At 45.9% G+C, this 25,995-nt stretch overlaps 1 protein-coding gene across 1 annotated transcript in view; it reads left to right on the plus strand.

The window, feature by feature from the left end:
- The window catches only part of NHS (NHS actin remodeling regulator), a gene marked incomplete at both ends in the record, with an annotated part of 240,534 nt that overhangs the window by 201,092 nt on the left and 13,447 nt on the right, over positions 1-25,995 (plus strand). Inside the window, 2 exons of the mRNA XM_084302142.1 lie at positions 16,895-17,047; positions 19,046-19,179. Coding sequence (XP_084158268.1) covers positions 16,895-17,047; positions 19,046-19,179 — 287 coding nt within the window. The remainder of the gene's footprint in view (positions 1-16,894; positions 17,048-19,045; positions 19,180-25,995) is intronic.

Raw genomic sequence — 25,995 nt, forward strand, 5'->3', positions numbered from 1 at the left:
GTGAATGGAGTGCTGGCTATGCCCACACTCCTGAGCCAGCCAAAATGAGCCTCGGCTTGCTTCTTCAAAGGGAGCTGGAGGATGTGTCAGGGGTCAGCGTGGAAGAGGCACAAGCACCAGAGCTGGTGGGCTGGGCTGGATGGCTGCAGGGAGAGCAGTACCGTGGAGCAGGAGGTGGTGGACATGCAGGTGCCAAAGGGAAGGGCACAGCTCGCGTGCAGGTGCTTCTTGTGCCGGCCCCACAGCTCGGCCTCGGCGCTGCAGGCTGATCACGGGAGAGCTGCAGCACTTTCTGTCTTTAAGCCTCTGCATGTGACACTAATTAGTTATTATTGAAAGTTATTGCTATTCAATACTGCGGTCTGCTGACATGGTATGGTGTGCTGTCTGCTGTGGCAGTACCTGCAGACCTTGGTGGTCCATCCCCAGTGTTGCAGGCTCTTGGCAGCCCCGAGCACTGCCCCAGCTCAGCTCAGCCACCTCCAGCAGCAAGGCTGGCTGTGTGGTGCATGGCATCTCCTTGCTAGGCCTCAGTGCCATGCTGCCTGCTTCAAAAACCAGCACGTGAAGGCAGGCTGGTAAGGGAAAGACGTATTTTCCCTTGCACTTGGTCCACCACAGTCATCCTCTCTCAGCACCACCATACCAAGTCCTTTTTTTTCCAATGTCTTTACTACAGAACAGAACAATTCTATGACTCTACAGCTTTTTCAATTAACTGAGAAACAGTACATCATATAACAGCAAAATAAGTGTTCTGGTGGGATGGCAGCTTCATCTGACATCCCACTTCTGTCCCAGTGGCAGGGGGAGCAGGCGCAATCCAGAAGCCTGGGGTTAATAAGCATTTTGGGAAGACATGGTCTGTTTGAGGTGCTGCAGCTGTAATAGAAGACAAAAAAAAAAAGTGAACACCTTCAGTAATACATTGGAAGGGCTTTAAACTATGAGGTGTGCACTGCTCAGATGGCAGTCTCCTGAAATTCAACCTGCACATGCACTGCTGTGCTTTCTTTCTCATCCTGTAATAATGCCTGGATATATGTCACCCTTCTCAGGCAACTCCAAAGCTGCAGGGCTGTGACCAAACCCAAATCTTACCATTTGCTGTAAGCTTTGAGACAGGCCAGAGAAGAGTGGTTTCCATCTCAATATCTGACTGACTGCTCTACTTTGCTGTCTTGGCAGCACTGGGTGCCTGTTTCATATGAGGCAAAATAAAAAAGAAGTAAATCTGTAAGTCATACATCACTACATAAATGTACCAAAAAGGGTTTAGCCAATTTGGATGCATTTCCCTATTCAGCGGCTGACTGATGTGTCAGTCTGTTTTACTGCAGCTCCATGCCCTGAGCTCACATCACTGTTTTCCCACAATGCAGATTTTACATTTCATTCAGTTTTTCTTCTGCTTGTTCTGCAGTGCCTCTTCATCACACCTACATCTAGTTGGGAAAGCAAGTTGGGAAGGGAAAGAGAGTGAGAGCAAAGGAAGCTAGGCTTTTGCTGCAACCTTAGCAGAAGCAGTGATGCATGCAGAAGCACAGCAGCTCTGCTTTACCAACTGATACATTTGGAGGGACATAACAAAAGCAGTAGAGGCTAGAGCACGGTAACTATTTTGTTCTTTATGGTCTCTTTTTCTACATCAGGAGGCCATGCGATACCCTCTCGGCTGAACAGTGAAGGAAGGAAATTGGTGTTTCCATGGCCGAGTTAGTTTTCAGGTCCCTGATGATTTCTGATGCCAGCATCACAGTGAAGTCTCATCAGGATTCTTGGAAACTTTTTTTGGAGACAGACAGAGCCCCCATCTTCTGGCAGCTGCTGCTTAAACAGAGGCACTGTGCAGTTGGGGATACTTCCAAGAGATGCAATAAGCTTTATTTATGCTATAAATTGTCTTCTGTGGGCTATCAGAGTAGGATTTGGTACACAAAATGTCCTTATGACCTCTGGAAAAGGCCTTCAGCTGGGCATGAGAAGTATTTACCAAGAAGGTCAAGTGGGGAAAGATCAAGGGGGGAAACTTCAGGCAACAAGACTGGGGAGTAAAAGCTGTAGGGCAACAGCATCCCACACTTTTAAGTCCCTTTCATGTAGCCAGACCCTAAAAGGTTGCTTTTCCCTTACCCAGTCCGACTGAACGTATCTAAGTCCATTTTCTTCATTACCCATTTCTGCTTGTACAAAGGTATTGGACAAAGCTTTGAAAACTGTGTGATCTTTGACTGCTATAACTGTGCCAGCCAAAGCCCCTGCTAACATTTATCAGCATAACGTGTCTTTTTGATGAATATGGGGGTGTGAGGAAATAGGCTTACTGCTAAAATGCAGTTATGTCTGTGTAGCCGCAGCCACTTTGCCAGCGTAATGTATTGCAGAGAGGCAAAAGTAATTTTAACATATCAAAACCCAACGAACCTTCATAGTTTGAGAGTGGAAAATGACCCCAGATAACACAGCTGGAGTCGGTAAGAAGCTGAATTATTGCCAGAAGGGGGTGAGCTCGTGTGTGCAGTACGCCGCCTGGTGCTCCTGCACACAACTCCTGCACGCAGTCAGCTGCCCGGCTTGGAGATTTGAGGAAAGCAGAGTTCAGGTATAAAACCAGGAAAACTAGAAGACTGTTGGTATGAATTTCGGGATGAAACTTTTGTCATCAGGAGCTATGACAGTGAAACCAGCTGCTAAGAGGCACCAGGCTGCAGGGATCCTACACTCTGTGTCCACAAGTAAAAGGGCACCGAAGGCAAAGCAATATGAGCATCTTGTAGCCACCCCTTTAGCAAATAATTCCCTTAGTTATCATGGATGTGGCCATAGATATCAATAGCAATAGAACTGGGATTCTTAAAAGCTTAAAATTTACTCCACTGTCCTGTAAAAGTATCTGCAAAATAAATTGTTTTCTGGGTCACAATGAGAACCCTCAAAGTTTAAATATTTCCTCTTGACAGACTGAATGAAGGTAAGTCTAAATGTTTACAGAAAGTAGGAAGAGTTGTACTAAATGTTGGCAGGCTTCTCTGTCCCTTGGAAAGTGAAAAAGCATTGAAGTGTTTGTAAAATGTTACTGATGAGCAAATATTACAATGAGGAAAGGAGTCAGGATGCTAATAGAAGACAAAAAAAAAAGAGAACCCAAATGAAAAACAATGAAATTAATCTCTCCCTAGCTGCCATTTTCATAGCTAAGTAGTAGCTGTACCTTTTAGAAATGTTTTCTTCTGTGCTGTTGCATAGAATCCCATTTTTTGGATAAAATGAGAGCGTGCTGAGAATGCCAATGCCTGAACCTCAGATGTAACTCTGTGTAATGGAGAGATCGCCAAGCAGTGACCTCACCCACACTAACTATGCTCAGAGTTACTGCATCCCACAGGAAATCGATACTTGCTAATATGAACAAACACGAAGATGGAATTATCAAACTGCCAAGTCAGGGAAACAATCCTGATTTTCAGGAACCAGCTGCGATTTTAAAGGAGTAGTTAGAAGAACCTCGAGTGATACTAAACCTGGCAATTGATTAGTGAATTCATGCGTCTCCCCGTGCTGCGTGGGTTAGGATTCTGGTAGAAATCAGCCAGGGAGCTAAGCTGCCTCTTTTTTTTTTTTTACTGGGCATGGCAGGTTAATTCTGAATAATGAACCACCCAATATTTATCCAGGCCGGCATTTCGGAGCTGCTTGCAAATGACAGAGGTTTGTTGTGCCGTGGCATCCTGTGGATCCAGAACCACAGGACGGGGAACACACACCACAGCTTTTCTGTCAAGGTTAAAAAGTAGGCAAGCCTACTTTTGTCTGAAATAATATAGCACTATTAAAAAAAATAAATAAAAATAAATAAAAAGTAGTTTTGGAATAGCACATGAAATGAGGGGCCTATTATTGTGTAAGTACTGTGTGTGTTAAGTGAAAAGAGTGATTTCTGCCCTTCAGAAAGAACAGAGGCAAGGCTAGAAGGTCCCTGGGAGAAGAAGAAATGGCTGTGAAGGCCAGGAGGTGATTTGCCCAGGGCCAGAGCTGGGATCTGCCTGCATATCCACCTAGTGGACCAACCTGCATCTCCAAACTACAGCCACCACCATTTGAAAATGCTGCCTGAAAGAACAGAAAATTCTTTCCTTTTTGCTGCATACCAATTCCTGTATTTTCTTCTTCTTCTCTTTCTCTCTTTCTTTTTTTTTTTCTCATTTTTAAGCTTAGAGGCACAGATAAGAGCTTGTTTTCATATTCTCTCTAACACCCTAACAATACTTGAGATGATACATAGAAAATAAGCAGATGGCTGCAAACTGATCTGTATTTGTATATAAAATGTCTCTGACTTAACAAAAAATATACATATTATATAAAAAAAAAAAGTTGGCTGGGGTGGCTCCCCTCGCTCTGTTGGCAGATGCTACGGGATTTGATGGGATGTGAAGCCTGATTGCCACCTCCCCCAGACAGCATCCTGCCGGATCAGGGCTGGGCTGTATCCGTGGGTGTCGTCTGCCTTTTGCTGTTCACTGCGTAGAGCATTTCAGCCTCTAGTGCAGTCTGGCACCTCTTCCAGCACTTCTTTTTTTAATGCCGCTTGGAAAACCCACACAAAAGGGAGAGCAGCAAAGAGGAGAAGGCAGTAAAGAGAGAGGGAGCCAGCTAGGGCCAGACCTGATGTCCTTGTGTAGCCACAGTGTCCAGAGGCTGAGAGAGGACAGGGCAAGGACAGCAAAATTTGACCCCTGGTCCAGTTTATCAGCTCACATTTCTAAGCACAGTTGTCCCCTTCTTCATAAAAATGAGTTTATTCGTTCAGTCTCTTGGACAGTGCTTCACATTTTGAGTGATCGCTTGAGGTGATCCTGGTCTCCTGCAAAGGCAGCATCTCTCTTCTTCGTGCCTGGCAGTGCTGGGGCACCTTGGCTGAGCACAGTCCATCTTCCTGTAGTCCTCCCAGGGTGACCAGGGCAGGACAGGCTCCTCCAGAGGACTTCCCAGAGCTCTCTGTGGCTCATTCATACTCAAAATCAGAGGGGAGCCTAGCTGCTAGCTGTAGAAGTACTCCAGGGAGACAAATCTCCCATGGGAAGAGTTACTTTTGTTATTACCTTCCATCGTCTGCTTCTTTCTGCTTGGAAGTGTTGTCAGCTCTGCTCCCTGTGAACAAATCTACGTTTCCCAAGGGTGCTTTCTCCCGTGATTCACCATTCCACTCCGCACGTGATACATTAAGGTCAAACTCTTTTTTCTACTTGATGACCCCATCTTTTACTTACGCTTCCTGCATGATCGTTTTAATGACAATGCTCTTTTTCCCCTCTCCTTTTTGCCTTTCCTTCTTCCTCTCTGGAAAGTGTATCCTGGCTTAATTTCTTTTCCTGTGGCTTTTAAAGCGGATTATTTCCTGCCGTTTATTTTTATTTAATTTTCATCACTGCTTGCAATTTAGAGTTTGAAAGCTTCCTGTCCGGTGTTGCAGGCCAATGTCGCTCCTCAGCAGGATTCCTGATAGTTACCTCTGGATATTGGCACCTGGCATTTTTGCACTGGTTCTGGCTAGCTGCAAGGAAACATCCCCATTTCATCACACTTTCTGTTTTATGTTTCAGGGACAGCACTCAGTACACGGTCATAATAACATGTCTGACCACGCTTAAAGGGTGATCATTTCATATGTACATTAAGCTAGCAACCCTTTGCCACCCTGTGTATTTGCTGTACTAAACCCAGTGTGTTGAAAGCTGCCTTGCACTGAGTCCAACACACACACAAGCACAGATGAGTTAAAAATGTGCGAGAATTTGCTGTTTGCTGTTATGTCCTGACTGAAAGCTCTTGACAGGGAATGGTCCAGAGCCCTGCAGCATCTGACAAATGCTGGAGCTCTTCAGCAATTGTGGCTGCTCAAAAAAAAAAACAAAACCAAAAACATGTCAGAACTCAGTTAGTTCTTCTGCATAAATATGTGGCTTAACAATATAAATGTGAGTACAAACAATAGGGTATGGTTTGGGCTCATAAAGCCGTATTAGCCATAACAATAAAGGGATAGTCTATGTTATAATCTTTATTAACACCTTATGACCCTTTACAAGAAGTAAATGTTTAAAAATTTATTTTAGCGTGAATGTTTTCAAGCTGCATTTTCTGTGCTAGTTGCCATCGGCTGTGATGTCTCAATCCAAGCTAGGGGTTAGCTGGTTAGCATGAGCTGTAGAGGCTCTGCAGCTGGCATGGTAACAGGTTTGCGTCCTCTGCAGCATCATGCAAGGGGATGTGGCTAACAAACAGTGCTCACCAGTTGGTCAGGCGTGCAAGCTGGCATTTACCATTTGGTGCTCGTTTGCCATTTTAGGCATGCAAGGGCCTGAAATGCAGTAGAAAAACAGTTCAACGCCTCAGAAAAATGTTAGTACCTAAGGTGAGCAAGCTGAGAACATATTATTCAAACAATAATAACGGTGCGAAAATAGCTTGTCTTGACGTAAGCCATTCGGTTTGAAGTCTAGGTGCACAATGTCACTGACAAAAGGCTCCAAGACTTGTGTAGGATCTGGTGCCCCAGGGGCTAGTTCTGGGATATGACTTTGCTGGTGCAGCACCCCCAGGTGCAATGGACGAGCTGTGGACCCATTTTTCCTGAAATGTCTTTGGAGTATGGAACCAAGGGCTTGAGGAAGGGAAAATTGCTGTGCTCTCCCCATCTTACAAGGTTAACAAGATTCCATCTTGAATTTCTTTCTTATTTTTTTTTTTTATTTTATTTTTTGGATAAAATCTATTTGATTGAGAAGGTATCAAAGGTGGGGGGGTGGTGGGAGGAAAATCTATATTTTCAGGCAGCTCTCCTTCCCTGTATAAAACAACAAAGACTGCATTTAGTCTTATTTCAACAACTGAGACTCCTCTGCAAGTTGGCCAGCCGTGTTACTTCTTCCCAGCTGGCTGCTCAGAGTGGCTCCCTGAACCCTTCTGGCCCTGCTTGCTGTAATGTTTTACAGAACTGTCTTGTCAGAAGTGGGACTGAAGAAGGATGTTGCCAGACGGTGTAGAAATGAGACCTCCCCCTCGTCGCCCTGAGCTCCTTTGTGCTAGGTGCTCTGCACACCCAGTTCAAACTTGGCTGTACAGAACTGTGCACTCAAATAAATCACTTGTGAGGTTGAGGCCAAAAGGAACATCTGAGAGGGGTGGTGATGAATGTCTTAGGTATTCACTGAGCTGGGAAAGTCTTTTGTTGGAAGGATGCATGAAGAGCTACCTGGTGAACTAGTTGGATCTTCAGCTTCGCCCGTGTGCTAGGCCAGCCTTGGGCCATCATCAGGGTGGCATGGGAATAACCCAGTGGTGTTGCACACATGATTGTTGCCACCTGAGCCAAGACACAAGCTGCTTTTCTTTTATGGGGAAGAAGATTCAGTGGTGTGGCCATGACCCCAGGAGCAATTAGAGACCTGGGAGCGAGCCATGTGTCTCAGTGCCTCTGCAGGAAGGCAGTGATGGGGCTGCAGGAGCTGCACAAATGTTTCCTCAGGAGACAAAAAAAGAGTTGCCTTCGGCCCCTCTGAGATGATTGACTTTCTGTCTTTCCCTGGATGCCTGTGAGTAATTCAGAGGAGCATGTGTGGCAATAGTAGCCTAGTATTTACTAAATATAATTGGAAGAAACTGTTGCTACTTACCTCAACTCGCAGCTAAGCGGTACTCAGGGCATCTAGCCAAACACAGTGAAAAAGACTGATGGGGAGGAAAAAGTGTGAAATCTGAGCCACCGTTTCTGCTCCTAACACATGGCTTGTTGTTCCTGACTTCTGGGGGCTTCATTTCTCAGCCTACGTGCAGTGCCAGTGGAAGGGAAGAGGGGCCCTGCTTGTTCTTTTTGTGTGAGAACTCTTCAGTCTTGGTTTTTGCTTGGGAGCAGCTTCTGACCTTGGTTACTGGCTTCCCCCCTGCTACTTGCTGAAGACAAGGGGCTTAAATATGCCTATGAGGAAAGTGTCTCTCCTTCTCCTCCCTCCCAGGGAAACCTTCATTATGGGACTTTCCCTCCCACCTCCAACACATCCTCAGGTCTCCATCACCCAGAAACCACCCTGTTTTCTAACTCTTGATTTTTCTTAATCATAATCACCTTGCTAATGGCAATTATCATTATTCACAAATAATAAAGGCACTTCATTTTTTCTGGAGGACAGATAACAAATATTGTGAGTTCACATATGACGAATGAGATCTCAGGAGCCATTAAAAATAATAACGGGGGAAACATTCTTAGAAAAAAATACCCTGTACTTTTACACGAGATACAAAATGTAACCCGTGTCTCTGGTTTGGTTTTGCTGTTCACATTTCATAGTGTTTTTCTTCTGTAGAGTGTATATCACCCTTCCAGACCAGTGACTTCGTCATTACCTGTGGGAAGCCACATCAGGGACTAATAAGATTAAGCAGTGGGGCTACGGGGCTTTATTTCTTACAGGTTATCATCTTGAACAAAGCACGGGTCAGTAGTAAACAAAAATGCTGTCACCTTCTCATGGCCATCTGATGCCCTGTGCAGAATAAGTCGATGCCCTCAATCTGCTGTCTATGAGACAGGCGTGTGTATCACTGCACCGTTGGTGCAGCTGCTGCTGAACGACACTCCTGAGAGCTGAACGGGGAAGGCACGGAGATTGATGGAGACTTGCTCTTACAGCTTTGATGGAAGGCTGCAGATTATAAAGATTTCAAGGAAAATGGAAATATGTTTGCTGTACTTGGAATAAGTCATCTGAATCTTATCTTCCAACATGCCAAACACAGTATCTTCTTTGTTGAGTGTCATCTTCCTCCGTGCTTTTTCAAGGCTCCTGGGGTTTTACAGCAGCATAGGTTCTTCGTGTTGTGGATGATGATGTGGAAATACATGTAGGTGCTATGATGTTCAAGCCTCTGGTCTTGAAAAGAGAATCCTTGGCATGGATGCAAAAGGCCCACTGGCCCACTTTAAGTATAAATATTCGGAGAAATATGCAGAGGAATCGAATGTTTTGTGTAGGAGAATAGGCAAGATGCATTAAAACTACTGCAGAAACACTGACCTATGACAAAAGTGTGTATAGAATAGATAGAATAGTTCATGAAGAAATGGGCTGCTGGAGAACATGAGGATTTTTTTTTTTTTTTTTTTTTTCACAAGATCTTGAAGGTAAACATTAACCAAGGCAGGTAGCATAGTAAATGAATTTTGTAAAGCTTTGTTCTTGAGTGCTGGCATATGAAATCAAGGTGACAGATCTGAGAGCAACATCACAGTGAACACCACACTTCTGTGTTTTAAAAGGGAAAGCATGATGGTGACCTGTTGGAGCAACTAGGGCAAGCTTAATAGTGATTTGGGATGAGTCAGTACAGGAGAAAAATAGCAGAGCAGTGAGAGAGAATTGCAAAGGATGTATAGAAGTCTGCTTACTGAGTGCATTAGTGCATTATAGAGACCATGCACCACACTGCTGGAGACAAGAGGCTTTATCTTGCTGCGTGTCATCGAGAGTGGGAGTAATGTGAGGGGTCAACTTGTGAAGAAAGTTGTGTTGATGAGTGCTGAAAGCACGTCAGATTGAGAGAAGTGCTTTCAGCTAATTAAGAATGTGAGATTGAAGGGCGTCTTGAGACATTGATTTCAGTTACGTGCCACAACATAAACACACATGTATATATGTACATGTGTCTGATGTCATATCATCCCTAGAACTAACGTGCCATCCCTACCTTTGGGTCCAGTAGCCTTGAACTAGTTGGATTTGGGTGATATTTTTATTAACACTGTTTATCCCTTTGCTATTTTACTGTCTGATTGGATTTTTTTTTTTTTTTCCTCGTGGAGCATGGTAGCAAATGGAAATGAATTTTTACATGGACTCATCCTGAAGAGCAGCTGACCTAACATTAGCCTTCAGTTTGCCAGGCAGGACTCAGGTGTTGTCTGCCTGCCCTACAGGCAACACCAGTGCTGCCTGTGGTATCGCTCCCACTCTTTGGTTGAACCACTGAGCTGGGGTGTGAGTCACTTTCCAGCTGGGTCACAGTCTCTGAAGAAGTAGAATTGAATTAAATGTTTACTTTAATGCATACAAGTGCACAGCTGAAAAACCTTTTGTCTAGTCATAAGTATTTAGCTGTCCCAGGGATAGAGCTGGACCATGTTAGTAGTTTTGTTTCTCACTTACTAACCTGCTTGCCCTGATGGGCTTCCTGCTATCAATGGCAGAACGAGGACAGTAGAAACACCATGGCTACGCATACATTATTGAGCATTTCAGATGTTTATTAATAGATAAGTGTGTTGCACTCCCTCCAGTGCTCGCTGTCACCATGCATTAGATGGGCAGTGTGCCCAGGAGTATTTCTTCACTGCAGAGCTTGGTGTGATAGGAGTGGGGGTGTACGCACAATTGCACATATTCATAGAGATGTATAATAACTAGACATGTGCACCTAGAATAAAAATGCCATTCATCTCTCCAGTCTGGCTCATGGGTGAGAAGGGCAGCTCCATTAATGAAACCCCAACAGAAACCTTCTGTCTGTGACTACATTTGCCGGTATTTTGTAGCTGAGAGCACGAAGATATTTCTTTCCCATCCACTCGTGGAGGCTGTGCAAAACATAGACTGGAGAATGGGAATAAAAGGAGAGGAAGAAATCACTGGCAAGAGAAGCTTTGCAGGAATGAAGCATTAAACATATAAAATGCTGTGCATTTCTGTGAGGTTACCGTCTATCCTGCAGTGACAGCTTTGAAATACTTTGAAATAACAAGTCCCAATCTGGCCACTGTAACTTATTTGACAGAGTTAGGGAAAGCAGTTAAAAATATGTTCAAACACCGCCAGCAGTGACTGAAAGCAGCAAAGCCAAGAATGGGATTAGCATGTGGCACTCTTCACATAAGTGCATATTGCTTAACAGCATAATCTTCTTACGTGTATAAGAATCACAGGCTTCCCAGCCCTCTTGAATTGTGTCTGTTTTTGTGCCAGTTAACTGGATACCAGGTAAATGCGAAATTCAAGGATCTTCACGTGAAAATGACATCTAAATTGTATGCTTTCCAATATTTTCATCTTTCCGGATAAGTGAACGCTGATTACGGATGGTGTTTTGTCCACTTGTCCATTTTTTTCTCCTGAATAGCTGTTATTTCCATATGTGTCGCGTAATAGGAGGCAGAGAAGTGTCACAGGGATGCACTAAGAAACTGTGGTTGAAACATGCAACGTTTCATTGTATTGGCAAGAAGTAAAACAATACAAAGAGCATAAGACCGCTGTCTTTCTCAACAGCTTCTGCTCTCAGTAGAGTTCTGCATTTTGCCTGAGTTTGAAAAATTTGCAAATTGTCCATCCATGAGCATAGAACAGAATAATAACTGTGCTCTTGTCATGTAGCTAAGGGCTGAACTTGTGTTGTTGTGTCTCCCCTCCTGCTTTTCCAGAGGGTGGTTGCAACCTGTGTAGGTGCAGCCATGCCAGCTTTCATGTCCATGCGTGAGTGCTGGTGGTGGTGTAGATGTGGTGGTCCAGGCTCCACGTCCAGGCCAGCTGCCCCCTTCATGTCTCAGGGCTGGTGCTGCTGGCATTTGCTCCTTACACCCATCCTGAGCTGGAGACGCACAGGGCACAAAATTCTCAGAAAGAGCAATAATAAGGCCTAGTGATGCATAAGGCCATTGCAAACCGTGTTTTCCACTGTGGGACCCCACTGAGAAGTAACCCAGGAGCAGACCATCCAAAATGGGTGTCAGTCAGCCCATGGCTGTGGGCACACCAGGAAAGCAGTAAAAAAAGACGTGACTGAGGATAGGGGGATCCTATCCTGTCACTGAACAAACCCCAAAGACACACAGGAGCGGTGAGGAGAAGGAGACAGGGATTTTGGCACACAGTTTTCTGTTTCAGTGAGAGTTGGGCATCTCTTGTCTCCTGTCAGAAGCACGCTTACAAAGCCCTGCCAAGGCCCAGGTGATACCTGCCTCGGCTCTCTGGTGTCCTGGGGCAGCTGGACCACACACCAGCAGGCCCAGGGACAGGAGGACAGGGAAATGCTGTTGGCATTGGTCTGAGTTGGCAAATAGGGGGAAGTGTTTGGGTACACACACGGCTGTGAGCAAGTACAACTGTAGAAAGCAGCTTGTCCCACCTTGGAGGAGCTCCAGGCTGTGTCCCCCCAGGCATCTGTCTGCACTGGGTAGGCCCAGACACCCCCTGTACCATCCCTGGGAGCAGCAGCCCCATAAGGAGCTTCCTTGAAAGTGCTGATCTTGCTGATACTGCACAAAATGTGGGACATGTACAGCAGGGTAGTGACTGTAGATTTTTACCAGCCGTGTAGGCTTAAGCCCCCTAGATTTTACAGCAGAGACACAAGTGCTTAGGGGAAGCATACATTCGAGACATGCAGGGCTATAAATAAAACTCACATCAGACTCAGCACTTGCCTCAATGAAACATTTATGCACTAATATGCATGATGGAGTTGGATGTGTTGCCGGATTATCTGGTATTTGAGGTGAACCGGTCTCGGTCAGAATTCATTTTCCTGCGATGCTTCGCACACAAACTTGGCAGACGGTAGCTCACCTGTGCAGCCTGTGTGGAAGAGATCATGGTTTTGCCTTTTGGAACCAAGGTGCTTTAATAAGGATATGGCAGCCACAGGTTTGGCTTTGCTCGTGCAGGAGCTGGCAGTGTGGTAGCTCTGGGGGATCTGTCCCTGAGCACGTAGGCTCCGTCCTCACTCACCGCTAAAATCCCCTCCAGGGTCTGCACTTTTTCACACCCCACACCAAATCGTGTTTTCGCTTTGAACCAGGAAGCATAGGACATCATCATTTTTTCCCCCTGACGCCTAATGGCAGCTATAATACAGAAAAATATAACAGAAAGTCACGAAACAGAAGGAGCTGAGGGGGGAGGTGAGCGTCTAGAGAAGCAGACGGAGCTGGGGGGGGAAACCCCTGGACCTATCAAGTAAATAGAGCAGAAATCTTTCTTGCTTGGCCTTTGTGGTGTTATTATTAGAACAACCACGCTTGAGTGCACTAAAGCCGCGCAACCTTCAAGCATCTACATGTAGCTCTGCTACGGCAGGATCCTTTTTTGCTTTGTTAAAGGAGGAGAGAGAGTGAACGAGAGGACGTGACGACAAGAAGGGTCTGTGAATGATAAATATGATCAGCTTTGATAAAACAGCTATTTGGGAACCCTCAAAAGTCTTCTCAGGAGAGCAGCCATTAGTATACGTCTGTTTGACATTGGTTGTCAGGAAACCAGCCAACGTTAATGGATCCACAAAATGTAATGGAGAATCCATTTAAATGGTCTCTTGTCGTTTTGTCATCCCACAAGACAAAAAACAATTACTTCAGCTTGGGAATGAAATGAACATGATAGTTTATATGATTCACTTGTATGTTCTAAACTGATCGAAGCGCACGCTAACAATATATTAACAATCTGTATCTGATGCCTGGAATGCTTTTCCTACATCTATGCAGGATTCTTTTCTCATTCACTTTGTTGTCCAGCCATTAATAATTTAAAGACCGTGGCTTTACAGTTTCAGTGCTGCTTTATTTACTATGCGTATGATGATGATGCTCAGGGGCTGGAGGCGCACACGAGCAAGGCCTTGTTAAAACAGTCTGCAGTGTAAATCACCCAGTGAAAGGAAGCGCTGGCCAAAAGAGATACCTTGCCCCCATTTTACACAACGGAGGCATGGGGAGTCTTACCAATTAACCCAGGCTCTCAGCAGAAGCATGTGGTGAAGCTTTGATGGAAGAGGTCCTCTGCATCTCAGCCCAGTGGTCTTTGACGGCTGAATTGTGCTGTCACGGGGCTGGCTTTTGTTGTTTTAGTGAAGGCAGGAGATACAGCTTTGTGCCTAGAGTGAGATGGTCAGCGGCCTGGAAGCTCGCAGTCCTGGTGGCTTCAGCCCCCAGTGCCCAGCTCCCAGGGCCTGCACCCAAAAATCAGTCTGGATGCCCTTGCAAGGATCACAGGCCAAGTAACAGTCCGTGAGGGTGAACTAGATGCTGGCCCCTCTTTTGACAGGCAGTCACGTCTTCTGATCCTCCTCCGTCACTTAACAGAGGGCTTTTTCCTTCTCCTGCCCCTTTCCGGGACATGGTTCCAGAGCGTCGCTGCTCTGGGGCTGGGATGTGTCTTCCAGCATCCAGCCTGATGGCATTCGAGGCGGGTTTATGCTTCTTTGTCCCTGGGCCAGCATTGTCCTCCGCCCTGCCCAGTGATTCTCCCTCCCTCTGAGCTTCTCCCCGTGCCCCGCAGGCAGAGGACATTCACCCCCTCACAGCTTTTTCGGCAGCTCTTTTCGTTTCTGTTCTGGAGCGCCTAGAAAATCCACTCCAGCTTTTCAATATTTTAAAGGGCTGTCTGGTTCAGTGCATATTGTGTAATATTTCTGCCTTCTTGGTGTCAGTAGGGCACATTCCCTGGCACAGTGAATCCGAGTTCCTGCAGGAAAAGAGGATGCACAGATGTGCAGTAACAGGGGTGTGCAGTAACTGGGACCTTACTACAGGGTGCTGTGAGCTGCTCAGTGCCCTATCCTTTCAAGATAAGCAACGGGTTTCCTTGTTACTTTCCTTCTGGTACAGTATTTTTCACAGCTCTGCCAGGTTTGCTTGCTCTTGGAGGCTTGTTGGATGGCCAAGAGGTCGTGCTGCTTTATCTGTGATAGCAGCGTGTGTCTACCGCAGCGAGTGCGGGGCGGGATTGTGTTAGCTTGGTTTCATTTTTAAGTCTCACACAAAGTATGTTAATCCAACTCCTACTCATCTTACTTGTAAAGCGCTGCTGCCAAAGCCAGGGGAGCTTTCTACAAGTTAAATATTGCAGTGAAATCTATTCTACTCTAATGAAATGTCTGAACAGCTCATAAGCAGGTAAAACTTTCCGCTCACTTATTTAGCTCTGTCACAGACAACTACTAGGGCTGCAGTCTAGACAGGCTGTTTCTGGGAGCAGGAAGGAACTGCTTGTGCCTGCCTTTTCATTAGCCCCCAGGGTGCAGTCTGCGATCATCAGGAACGGGTGGGGTACCATTGCTGTCTCTCACCAGCTCTTGTCCTGAGACGAGCTTCCCCAGGAGGCGATGCAGCTGCTAGAATGGGATCGGGCCAAGTCCCTTTGTGTCTTGGTGCCTTGTCTGTAAAATAGAAGTTGTGCTTGCTTACCCTCAAGGGGTATCCTACAGCCACTACCCACTCCCACCATCCCCTTACGCATTTTTGTCTCACCTTGCTGCAATTCATTGCACCGACAGCACAACCAGTTGCATGGAATGGCAGTGCAAATATGATGGAAATTGAGTAATAACCCATCTGCAAAAATAAACTGCAAAGCAAAGAGACGCTGCCTGCTGGGCTCCAAGTTTGGGTTGGGGTCAGTGGTGTTGAAGCCTTTAGAACCTGAACTTCAGCAGGTCTATCACCCTCGTAAGGCACCATCTTCATCATGGCACCACAAAGTTTAGCAAGCTGTTTTCTTTCTCATCAAAGAAACCTATAAAGTCTGTCAACATCCTGCACGTGGCAGCAAGGTTCCTGGGTTTCTCCCCTTCTGTGCTCCATCCTTCTCCTACTCTAGATTTTAGCATTTCCTCTTTCTTTCTCCATGCAAAATACTGGCATGCCTTCAGTCTGAGTAAATGCTGTTTTGCATTAATGAAAGCAACAAAACCAGAAAGCATCCCCACCAGAGGTACTGGTGTGGACGTGCTGCTGGTGCCCCTTGGCCTCCCACTCAGGGCACGTCCCTTCTTTTTTTGTTGTGGCATGCCGAGGGCCATGCAATGGGGGCTGCTTTTGCCAGGAACTGTAGAAACAGTGTAAGGGGAGGGCCCTGACACAAGACATTTAGATGTAGAGCTCAGTGATATGGTTTAGTGGAGGACTTGTTAGTGTTAGGTCAGAGGTTGGACTCAGGGATCTGGGCTGTCTCTTCCAACCTAGATGATTCTGTGATTCTGTGAAAATATGTGTCATACAAGTGGGCAATGAGGTAGCTGGAGAAGGGGCTGGTGCACAGAGTCATATCACGATTATAGACTGCTGGAAGAGGGCTCTTACCCAAGGAGATTGAAGCTCCTTGGCTGGGCTGGGAACCCCCCGTAGATCCCTCCACCATCCTTCCTCCCACTGCGGTGCCCTGTAAGCAAAGCTCCTTGGCCTTACAAGACGAGGTCTCTTGGACCTGAAACTTTTCTTGCAACTTTCAGAGGCAGCCTTTGTTTTTTTCTGTAGGGGAACTGAGGTTTTTCTGTCCCTCAGAAGCCCGTGTCCATCACGGGAACCTTTTCTGAGAGGTGACAGCTAGAGGTGCTCAGCAGGAAGGGCAGTTAATCTCAGTCAGTACGGGCTGGGAGGCAGCGAGCCAGCAACCTGTGTCAGGACTCAGCCGTGTGTAACGTGATGTAGTGGAAGAGCTACACCGTGTTGGGAAGGAGGGTGGGTAAATGTGGGATCCGGTCCTCTCGCTGCCGTTGTTCAACCATTCTCACCATGGGAATGTCGCTTAGTTTCTTTGCATTTTCATTTTGTTGCCTGTAAAATTATCAGCCCGTTAGTCCACATGTTTAACACAGACGATATGTATGCTTGCACCTGCCTGCCTCCTTTACTGGAGGTCTGTGATCTGGCAAAAAGGCGTTATCTAAATGCTAAGTAGCATAATGTCATACAGCAACACGGTGAAGATAACGGTGGTTGTAACTTGGTGGGAGGAAAGCTATAGTAACAGCACTGCTGTTCCAAGTGGGAGCCTTTCCTTTTCAGCTACACCAACACACGAGATGCTCCAAGTCTCACCTGGGCTTCTCTTTGTTTTTTCTACAGCTGTCTCCAACCTGGATGCAGAGAGCAAACTGAGCGTCTATTACCGGGCACCTTGGCATCAGCAAAGAAACATTTTCCTCCCCTCCACCAGACCACCGTGCGTGGAGGAGCTGCACCACCACGCCAAGCAGCACCTGCGAGCCCTGCGCAGAGGTAGGTGCTGGCACGTCCCCGCCAGGCAGCACTGGGGAGTTTTGGGCACTGCCACGGGCCTGCGGGCACTGCTCTCCCTGGGAAATTAGGGGCTCAGGCTGAGAAATGGGGGTGAAGAAGAAGTTCTGGCAGTGCAGGAGGTGTGTGCCCTCTACAACTTATTTATGGTTACTGGAGGAGATCTGGGGTGGACTTTTTACACGTCTATTTTACATTCTGGTTTTACATGTTTTTCTATTAAATTGATATGTCTGAATTGTGAGTATGGGCAAATTGATGCACTGACCCCAAAAGGATGGAGGTACTGAGTGTTTTAATAAGGCCACATCTCTCCCTCTCAATGCTAAACACACGTTAAACAATGCCTCGGCTCCAGGATAGATAAGATTTAACTTCTCAGAGGTTAAACCTGGAACCCAGTGGTATTAGAGAGAAGCTAATAAGCTCCACAGAAGCTAAGCTGCCCGCCTGGGGTCATAAACAGGATATGGAGCCTCGAGGAGACCTGTGTCCTTCTCAGGTGGCATCTGAGAGCCTGCAGAGAGAGAGAGGGATCCCTGCCATACAGGGAATTTACTAAGTGAAACCACTGAAGCCTCGTGTGTTGAAAGTGTTTTGCACCAGCAGCTATCATTGCCTTGCCCGTTTATTGTTGTTATTGGGTTATAATAAAAATTACTCGGATCGGGGGAGCATCTGTTGGACGGATGAAAAATTCCTGTCAATTCCCACATGTGAACCTCTCAGCAGAGTTTATCTCAGGCCCACACTGTGGGTGCAGGATCTCCCCACAGCACTGCAAAGAGCAATAAGGCAGGATCGCAGTCGCGGTCGTGCTCAAGTAGAGCAGAAGTTGGCTTTTCTCTTCTCAGCAGCTCCGCTTTGCAGCCGTCCCAGCGCCAGGCTGGTCTCTGCCTGCCATCTGGTGGGCAGCTCAAATCCTGACACCGGTGGGGAAGGCAGCTGGCAGAAATGCCTCATCGCTTGCAAGCAGCACGGCTCCCTCTGGGCAATTTCCCATCCTCCGTGTTTAAGGGCAGCGGTGCAGGTTCAGCAGGCAGCGTGTCATATCCTGATATTTTTATTCTCTAAATAACTGTGCATATTGAAGTGAAATTGTAATCTGAAATTTGCCCTAAACATGTTTATTGTCCCTCTCCCATTTCTTGTATAATAATTTCTTAATTATCTCTCTATTTAACCAGGGGTAATTCAAACTAAACATTAGCTCAGGAAACAGCTATCCATGCTAACAAACGTGGTCGGCTAGACCATAGCTCTGTGCATTAGGTGAATGCACATCCCCTTCCAGCAACACTCTGAGCAAACAATAATTACCCAACTCTCACCTAAAATTAGAGATGGGAAATCCACCAGCGTTACCCCATTCAGATGGAAAATTTCAGACTTGGGAGTGATGCTGGAAGAGGGCTGGGTATTGTGAGCCCATGGTGAAGGAAGACTCCTCTGGGTCAGGAGAAGAGCTATGGGGATTTTGCCAGGATGGGTTCCTCCATGCTGGGGCATAGAGCAGCTGCAGTAAGGACCTCCACAATATCAAGGAATGGAAGGAAGTCCTACCTGAGACTGTGTTTCCCTCATAAGGGTATATTTTATAGGGGTAGAATGCAGGTGTTCATTCATCTTGACTTTCCAAAGCAACAGGAGCTTCAGGTTCCCACTGGGAATCAGGTACTATGTCCCAGGCACTTACAAGTTAGCTCCTTTGTCCCTTGGAGTAAGTACCATGTGGGGTGAATTCAGCTTCAGCACACATGCTGGGGTACATTTTACATGCATTGCTTTTCCAAGGCCTGGGAGTCCTGAAAGTGCTTCTCCTGTTCAGTGTCAGTAAGGATCATCAGTAGTGTTCAGTGGAAGAACTTCAGCTTTAGAGTCCACGTCCTATTTGTAGCTCTGTTGCACCACTAGTAGAGATATTTCTATGTTTTTAATGCTCTGAAAGACTCACGTCCTCTTTATTCTCCTCCAAAACAGAACATCGAAGCCGAGGTGATAACAGAGAGCAAAAAGCCCCAGGGCCCATCTCTGTGGTGGCTCCCCCCTTTCCTCCCTTTCCTGCAGTCTGCTCTCAGAAGAGGCAAGCGATAAAGGACCGGCACTTCCTATCAGTAAGTCTTTCCTGCGTGCTACAAGCATCCCACGTGAACACATCGTTAGCATTGTGGGACCCCAGGTGTGACACTGTGTCACAAGTGCCCCCCCCAAGCACATGCAAGGACAACACAACTCGCCTTGGCATCTCATCAGTAACACAGCTCAGGTAGCAGCTTCCAGCAGCCAGCCTCAAGGTGGAAGTTTCCACTATGAAACCTCTTATTTTTCACCCCTGGCCAGCACACGTACACACTTCTTCATATACTTCTCCACAGTCCTTCACATTCCCCGCTCCTGCTTTGGGCAGCACTTCCAGGACGCTCCTGTAATTTCAGTAAGTGCTGTAATTTCAGCCCTGAATTATCATTGCCAGGAGCCAAGAGCTCAAGGGCTTTGAGCACTGACTGGAGGCTTGCACGGGTGCAGAGAGGCTCAGCAGCACGTCTCCAGCTATCAGGAGCTGCAGTTTTCACTCACGTAGGACCATAGTACCAGAGTTTAGCCAGATTGGCTAAATTCTGCTTTGGGCCAAGAGCTACTGCATTCCTAAAACCAACTGAAACACCACTGGTCCAGCTGGGGTTTGACTTGTGATGTACATGCTCACTGCCAGCCCTCAGTGTAGGGATATTTGGGCATGTGCAGACACAGGGACATTGGCATCTTCAGAGATACTGCAGCCAAGAGCACATTATAAATGTGTAGCTATTGAATTGTCACCTCCTGAACTTAAAATTCCAAATCCATTCACCCCAATCCATTACATTAACCATATAGAACTGCTGCAATGGTAAATGAGTCACACTGTAAAGCACCTGCTCAGGAACTTAAACTTCAGTCCACAGAAAGAGTTTTGTTTCTCATTTGTGAGCACAAAATGCATGACGAGGTTTTGATTAGGTTGACCATTCTGGCTTTTTGGCTGCTTATCTGGATAATTTCAAGGAGAGCATCACCATCGCTGCAGGCTTTGAACTGGCTAGATTTGCAGGCCTTGTGAATCAACTGAAAGGAGATACTCTGATGTTAAGGGACAGCATAGAAAAGGAAGAAAGAAAGGAGAAACAGGCTTGCCTTCTTCTTTTCTCTACGTTATCATAGAAGCTAATGCTGTTATGGGGTCACTGAAAGGTAAAGGAGAGGTGACCCCGCATGACAGATCAGAACTAGTTACGGATAATAGTTTGGACAATATACTGAACATAAAGCTCTCTTAGTTAGTATCAGATGGGGAACGAGTCATATCTTATGAAATTGCATACTCAGTGTTGAAAGGCCTGAATCTTTGCTGTGCTTGGAACCAGGGCGTTTTAGACATTACTTCCATCTGTGTAACACAAAATAATAATAAATAGTGAGCAACCCTCTGAGTCCTGCATTAGATGGTAAAATTAAGTCATGCTGAATACAGATGTTTTGGCTTTATCAGCAAGTCCACCTTTTTCTTTTCAAGAAGGAAAATATTAAGTTTTGTGCCCACCCATGCTGGGGCTTTTTTTGGAGGCTGACCAGGATCAGTGGTCCCCTGAGGAGAAGCAAACGAGAGCAGCTTGGAAGTTGCAGTCCTATGGATTTCAAGGCATCTGGAAATGCTCTGCTTTGGGATGTGCAAATACTCCAAGGCCAGGGTACTTCAAAGTGCCTTGACCCATTTCTTAGGGAACTCCTTGACCACGGGGCAACCATAAATCGAGAGAATAAGGCAAGATGAAACAGCACATGAGTGCTCCGTCTGGGAGAAGGCTAATCAGAGATTTTTACAAGATACCGCAGCAATGAATAACTAATTGATACTGTGCCAGCCTTCTTGACTTAATGATATCATTACAAGAGATAGTTGAGAGTGCTGTTATTGGCTAGCTCGCCCTTTTTGACATAAGCTTTTTGACATCTGCAGGTGCGTACATGCTTCAGGGGTGGCTGGAATTGTTTGATACCTGATGCCAGTCGATTGTATCATCTGTTCATCGATGAGCTAAAGATGTTAAGTCCCACAAGAGTTTTTATTCATGGCACAGCAGTCTATTCTGAATTCAGATGTTGTGGTGCATGGGAAAGGTGCATGGTGAAAGCGATATTAAATGACAATAGAAGCCCTTTTCCGAGTTTCCTAGAAATTAGGAAAGTGTTCAGCGAGAAGCTGGGAAATCTTTAAGTTACAGGATTGACTTTTCCAAATTGGGCATCTAAGTTAAACATGTGCATTGAGGCCCTGAAATAAGTGACCACTGTGAAAGCTGTGAGAATTATCCGTAGTGAAAGCTACCATAAAACAGATCACCTGTCTGAGACCAGCTGAGGCCTCCAGATTCCTACATTTTGGCTGCTATTTTTATTGCTACCAACCAGGAGTTTTCCCAAAGATCTTACATATTGTTTAGTAAAGCTAGAGAATATCAACCTCAACAGTTAAAGATTCACTTTTAAGCATGGCCGGCTGTTTTTGCAAGGAGGAAGGTGCCAAAGTCCCATAAATTCCAAGGAAGACCAAATGAATTACAGTCCAAAGTGACTGATGCCAGTGAAAATGGGTCTGGAAGGCCATTTCGAACTGTTCCATCATAAGATCACGTTGTCATGGAGCAGCAGAGAACAAGAAGCAGCTGTGTCCTGGGATCTTTTGTGTCCTAGGATCTTTTGTGTCCCTGACAAGATATGTGTGAAGTTAGCTTCATTATAGCCTACTCTTGTTACAGGAGGTGCCCTGATTTGTCCACTTAGCCCAGAGGCCAGAATGAGATCCTTCAGGAAAGTGTATAAGGACAGGGCATGATTTATGCCATTTATTGTCCCATGATTTATTCTTCCAGTTTCATGCAGAAATGAATTACAGAGTTCCAGAGCTAGAGATCCAATACAGAATAACTCACACTAAGGAACAAGCCCGCATTGATTTTGAGACTCATTTAATCCCCCTTTTTAGCAAATTTACACCTTTGCCCTCAACAGCATTTTATGACAATGACTTTAACAATCCGTATGAAAATATATCTTCCATATGAAAATATATCTTTTGTTTGTTTCAGTCCTGTTGCCTCATAATTTTATCGCATCCCTTCTAGTTTTTAGAGTGTGAGAAATGGTGAGCACTGTCTTCCTGTTCACTTTCTCCATGCCTTCTCCCCTCCCCCCATTTTTGCAGACATGGTTTCACTTCATATACATCCCAGACATTCATTTTTCAAGCTGAAAAACTCTAGCATGGTTAGTCTTTCTCTACACAACGGACCTACACAACCAAACAAATTTATAACCATCGTTCATTCAGGCATTTTTGCCAATGAAGAAAACAAAAAATGATCTGAGGAAAGTACAAGGAAGGTGCAGACTTGGGAAAATGAGGGAAATATTCTTTACACATGTTCCCATGACAACCCTGCCTGTAGCTCTGCTGAGTGTGAAGATGCTGTGTCATTCCAGCTGCATTTCAGACTTCTCTTTCATATTCTCCACGTTTTTTTCTTTCTCTGTTTTTACTAAGTGCCCCCTGTGAGGCTTCAAAATCTCAGTGTTCAAGTGCAGAGTGCAGGTGTCATGGGACCACAATTTCTCAAGCCCCTCATGGCACAGCTGATATAATAAAATAAGGGAGATTGAGCAAGGAACCCATAATATTTGGAAATCCACACTCATGGTTGCACAGGGTGCAATGTCAGTTTGCTCATAATTACAACTTGAGCAGAAATCTAAGGGACAGAAAGCAGGAGGTTGTTTTCCAGTCAGGCTTTGCCTCTCCCTGAGACCTCAGCTAGAACAAATATTAAAAGAAAATAATGGATCAGGTAATTTATTCTATGCCTCTGCCATTTCAAAAATACTCCCTGTGGTCTGCCTTGGGGTGCTTTGCACTGCGCACACCTAAGTTTTACACAATTTTGTGCTGAAGCTCTACGAAGCCTCAATAAAAAAAAAAAAAAGAGTTAAGGGCTAGGCAGGAGTTGGGCTTTCTGTGTCCAAATCCTGCCTGTAGCTGTTAAAATGAAAGCCAGCTAACATTATTCATCAGAATGAACTTGTACAGCACTATTTGTGCACTGAGCGTAATACCTACCACCCTGTATCGTGGGATTATTGTTTGCACCTTCATCTGCTGGAATGCCATGTGTGCTATGACTTCTGTCAGAAAGCCCATCTTTACCTTGTCAAAACATTGAACAGTACATTAATCATTAAAGGACTGTCAGTACTTGAGCAGATCACATTTGCGATGCTCCAAAATAAAATAAAACACCCACAAGCAGATAAAACAAAAATTTGAGGAGAATGAAACATACGGAAATATAAATATTGAGAGCAGCAGGTGAGCAGGGCTGTGCTTTGCAGCAGAAATAGCAACCAGAAGTATTCCTATTTTCAGAGTCAGCTGACTGCATAAGAAAGATGCTGTATGGGTACGAATGTTAATTTCTGATTAAGGAGTCAGCTGTGCTCTGAAAACACTGGAAAGCTGCTAACCTTTTATTAGTATTTTTTCTCCCTTTACCAGACCTTTAATTTTTCCAGCATGCAAATCCATACCATTTCCTTGAGCTCCCGTGAGTTAATGAAGCAGCAGGCTCTCCATTTTACAGGCAGAGGAGGCGAGGGTGGGAGGGAGCTTTCACCCAGGGCCACGGGAGTCAGGAGCAGGCTCACGCAAACGTAGGACAAAACACCAGTTCTCGTTTGCTCTGCGTGTTACCTTTCCAGTACGTGAATGATTGCCTTCAAATGTCAGGTCGGGATGCACTCATAATGAGTACGTGTGATTTATGAGCTCACTTAGCTTGAAAGCATCTTGCATATGTTCCCTTTGCTGCTGGAAACGGACCATATACAAAGCTTGCTGGTGCTGAAGCTATACGCTAATGCGCTGCCCACTTTACTCATAAGGTCATTCTGGGAAGGCAGTGTCTACCACCCAGTGCTATAGAGGCCTGAAGTCGTAAACAATATTGATCCCTTGTGCTTGTCGTTGGCTGTAGCTTACAGGCAGCAGGAGTAAGAGATAACCCGCTGGGGAGCAGAGCCGTGCTGCCAGCCACCTCCTGCCCTTGCCCCGGCTTCGCTGCTCCTGCAGGGGTTGTGACTCGGCCACCGACATTTCCTGGGAGACAGCACGCCGCCCACACGGTCAAACCAGTGCTGAGGGCATGGGGAAAGGATCAACTCAGCTGTGACTCCATTAGACAAACATGCTGAGGATAAATGTGTATAGCTCTTGACAAGGCTATGGCATTCTCTGAACAGCTTTAATTCTCTGAACAGAAGTAAGCTCTTTATTCCTGGTGCTATGTTTTTTTGCCTCACTGTTGCACAGTGCTCACCATGTCCTGTGCTCTTTAAAATCCAAGTATCTCCTGTAACACTATGGCTGTAAGGCAGGCAGGCTAGATACACGACCTGATGCACACGATGCTTCTTGCGCTAGTCTTCCCTCGTGTCTTGAAGATCCTAAACAGTAGGCATCTCAAAGTGGCACCTCAGAGCTTTGGAGGATGTAGAACAGAAGTGGGGATTAAGGGGTGAGTTTGTACTGTTGCTGACCCACTCATTTCCTCCTCCTGATCCCAGTTCTGGGACAATAAATGGGGTGGTCTCATAAATTGCCAGGCTGGCAAGTTCGTGATAGCCAAATTGCTTCTGTGTCACTGCTCTGATGGGGTTTAGGGTTCTCATTAGCTAAAAGGATGATTCATGTGTCCTGGCTTAGTAACAAGTAATGCTAGGCTCCTCTTAAAATCTATGGGGTGAGCATTCAGGGCATATAGGGTGTTCAGGGGTGAGTCGCCTCATCCCGAGTTAGGTACTGATGAAGGTTGAGCTGGATTGCTCTGTGGCAATGCTGCCTCCTGCTTCCCTATAGGGAAGCCTAGCTGACGATCTCAGGCTTGGACATCCTCACTTTTTTTGTTGCAGTGCACAAAAACCAGAGACTTTCACACCGAAGAGATGCAGAGCACTGAGAAATCCAATCACGTGCATATGCAACCAAGATTTTTACTGCAGAGCAGATTCAAGAGCACAGTGACACCTCTGCAACTGCAGTTGATGGGATAGCTCGGAAAACAGAGAGGCTCACATTTGTCAGTGACTGCAGAATAAATCCCTATTCGAGCAATTACACACCAGTTTGGTTTCAAAGCAATCTTAGCCCATTAAAGAAAAATGCCTATTTAAAGTATTCTGGCTTTGTATTTAACAGATTGATTATCACCATTGCTATTTGCCAAGCACACCCACACAAAAGAAATTCACTTTGAAAACTGCCTAACTGCAGATTTGCCCAGCGGACCAGAACAGCCTTGGGTATATAATAATAATTTCTTGCTTAATTACGTGTTTACTCAAGACATTTAGAGATATTCTGGTCTTCTGAGTGAATGAGAACATTTGAGGGACAGCAGCTCGCTCCCTCCCCCAGCACGGAGGTATCAAAACACTGAGGCTGCTGCTGTGTCACAGTGTGCCCAGCTGCCCAGAGGTGGGCACCGTGCCGGATCCAGCAGCGGGTGACCTTGGGACCCCTCGGTCAGGTCACAGTGGAAGGTCACACCAATAAGATAGCAGGAGCTGAAATTTTTGCCATTTTAGACCTACTCCTCCGTGGCATTTCTCTCGTTTCCATGGCAGGGAGAAGAAAAGACAGTAATCAGGCAACCTTTGCCTTTCCCACCTTTCGTTGTTCTTCCATGTTAAATCCCCACACCTTGGCAAGTGAAGTGTAGGCTGCGGGTATGTGTAACTGTGGGGTGTTTTCTTGGAGGAGTCAGGAAGGCAGAGGAGCACATGGGGAGGTAGAAAAGCCCTGCACCAATGGGACAGGTTGATGGGTAGCCAGCCCTTGTCTG

Source organism: Netta rufina (assembly GCF_964035555.1).
Source record: "Netta rufina genome assembly, chromosome: 1".
NCBI lineage: Eukaryota > Metazoa > Chordata > Aves > Anseriformes > Anatidae > Netta > Netta rufina.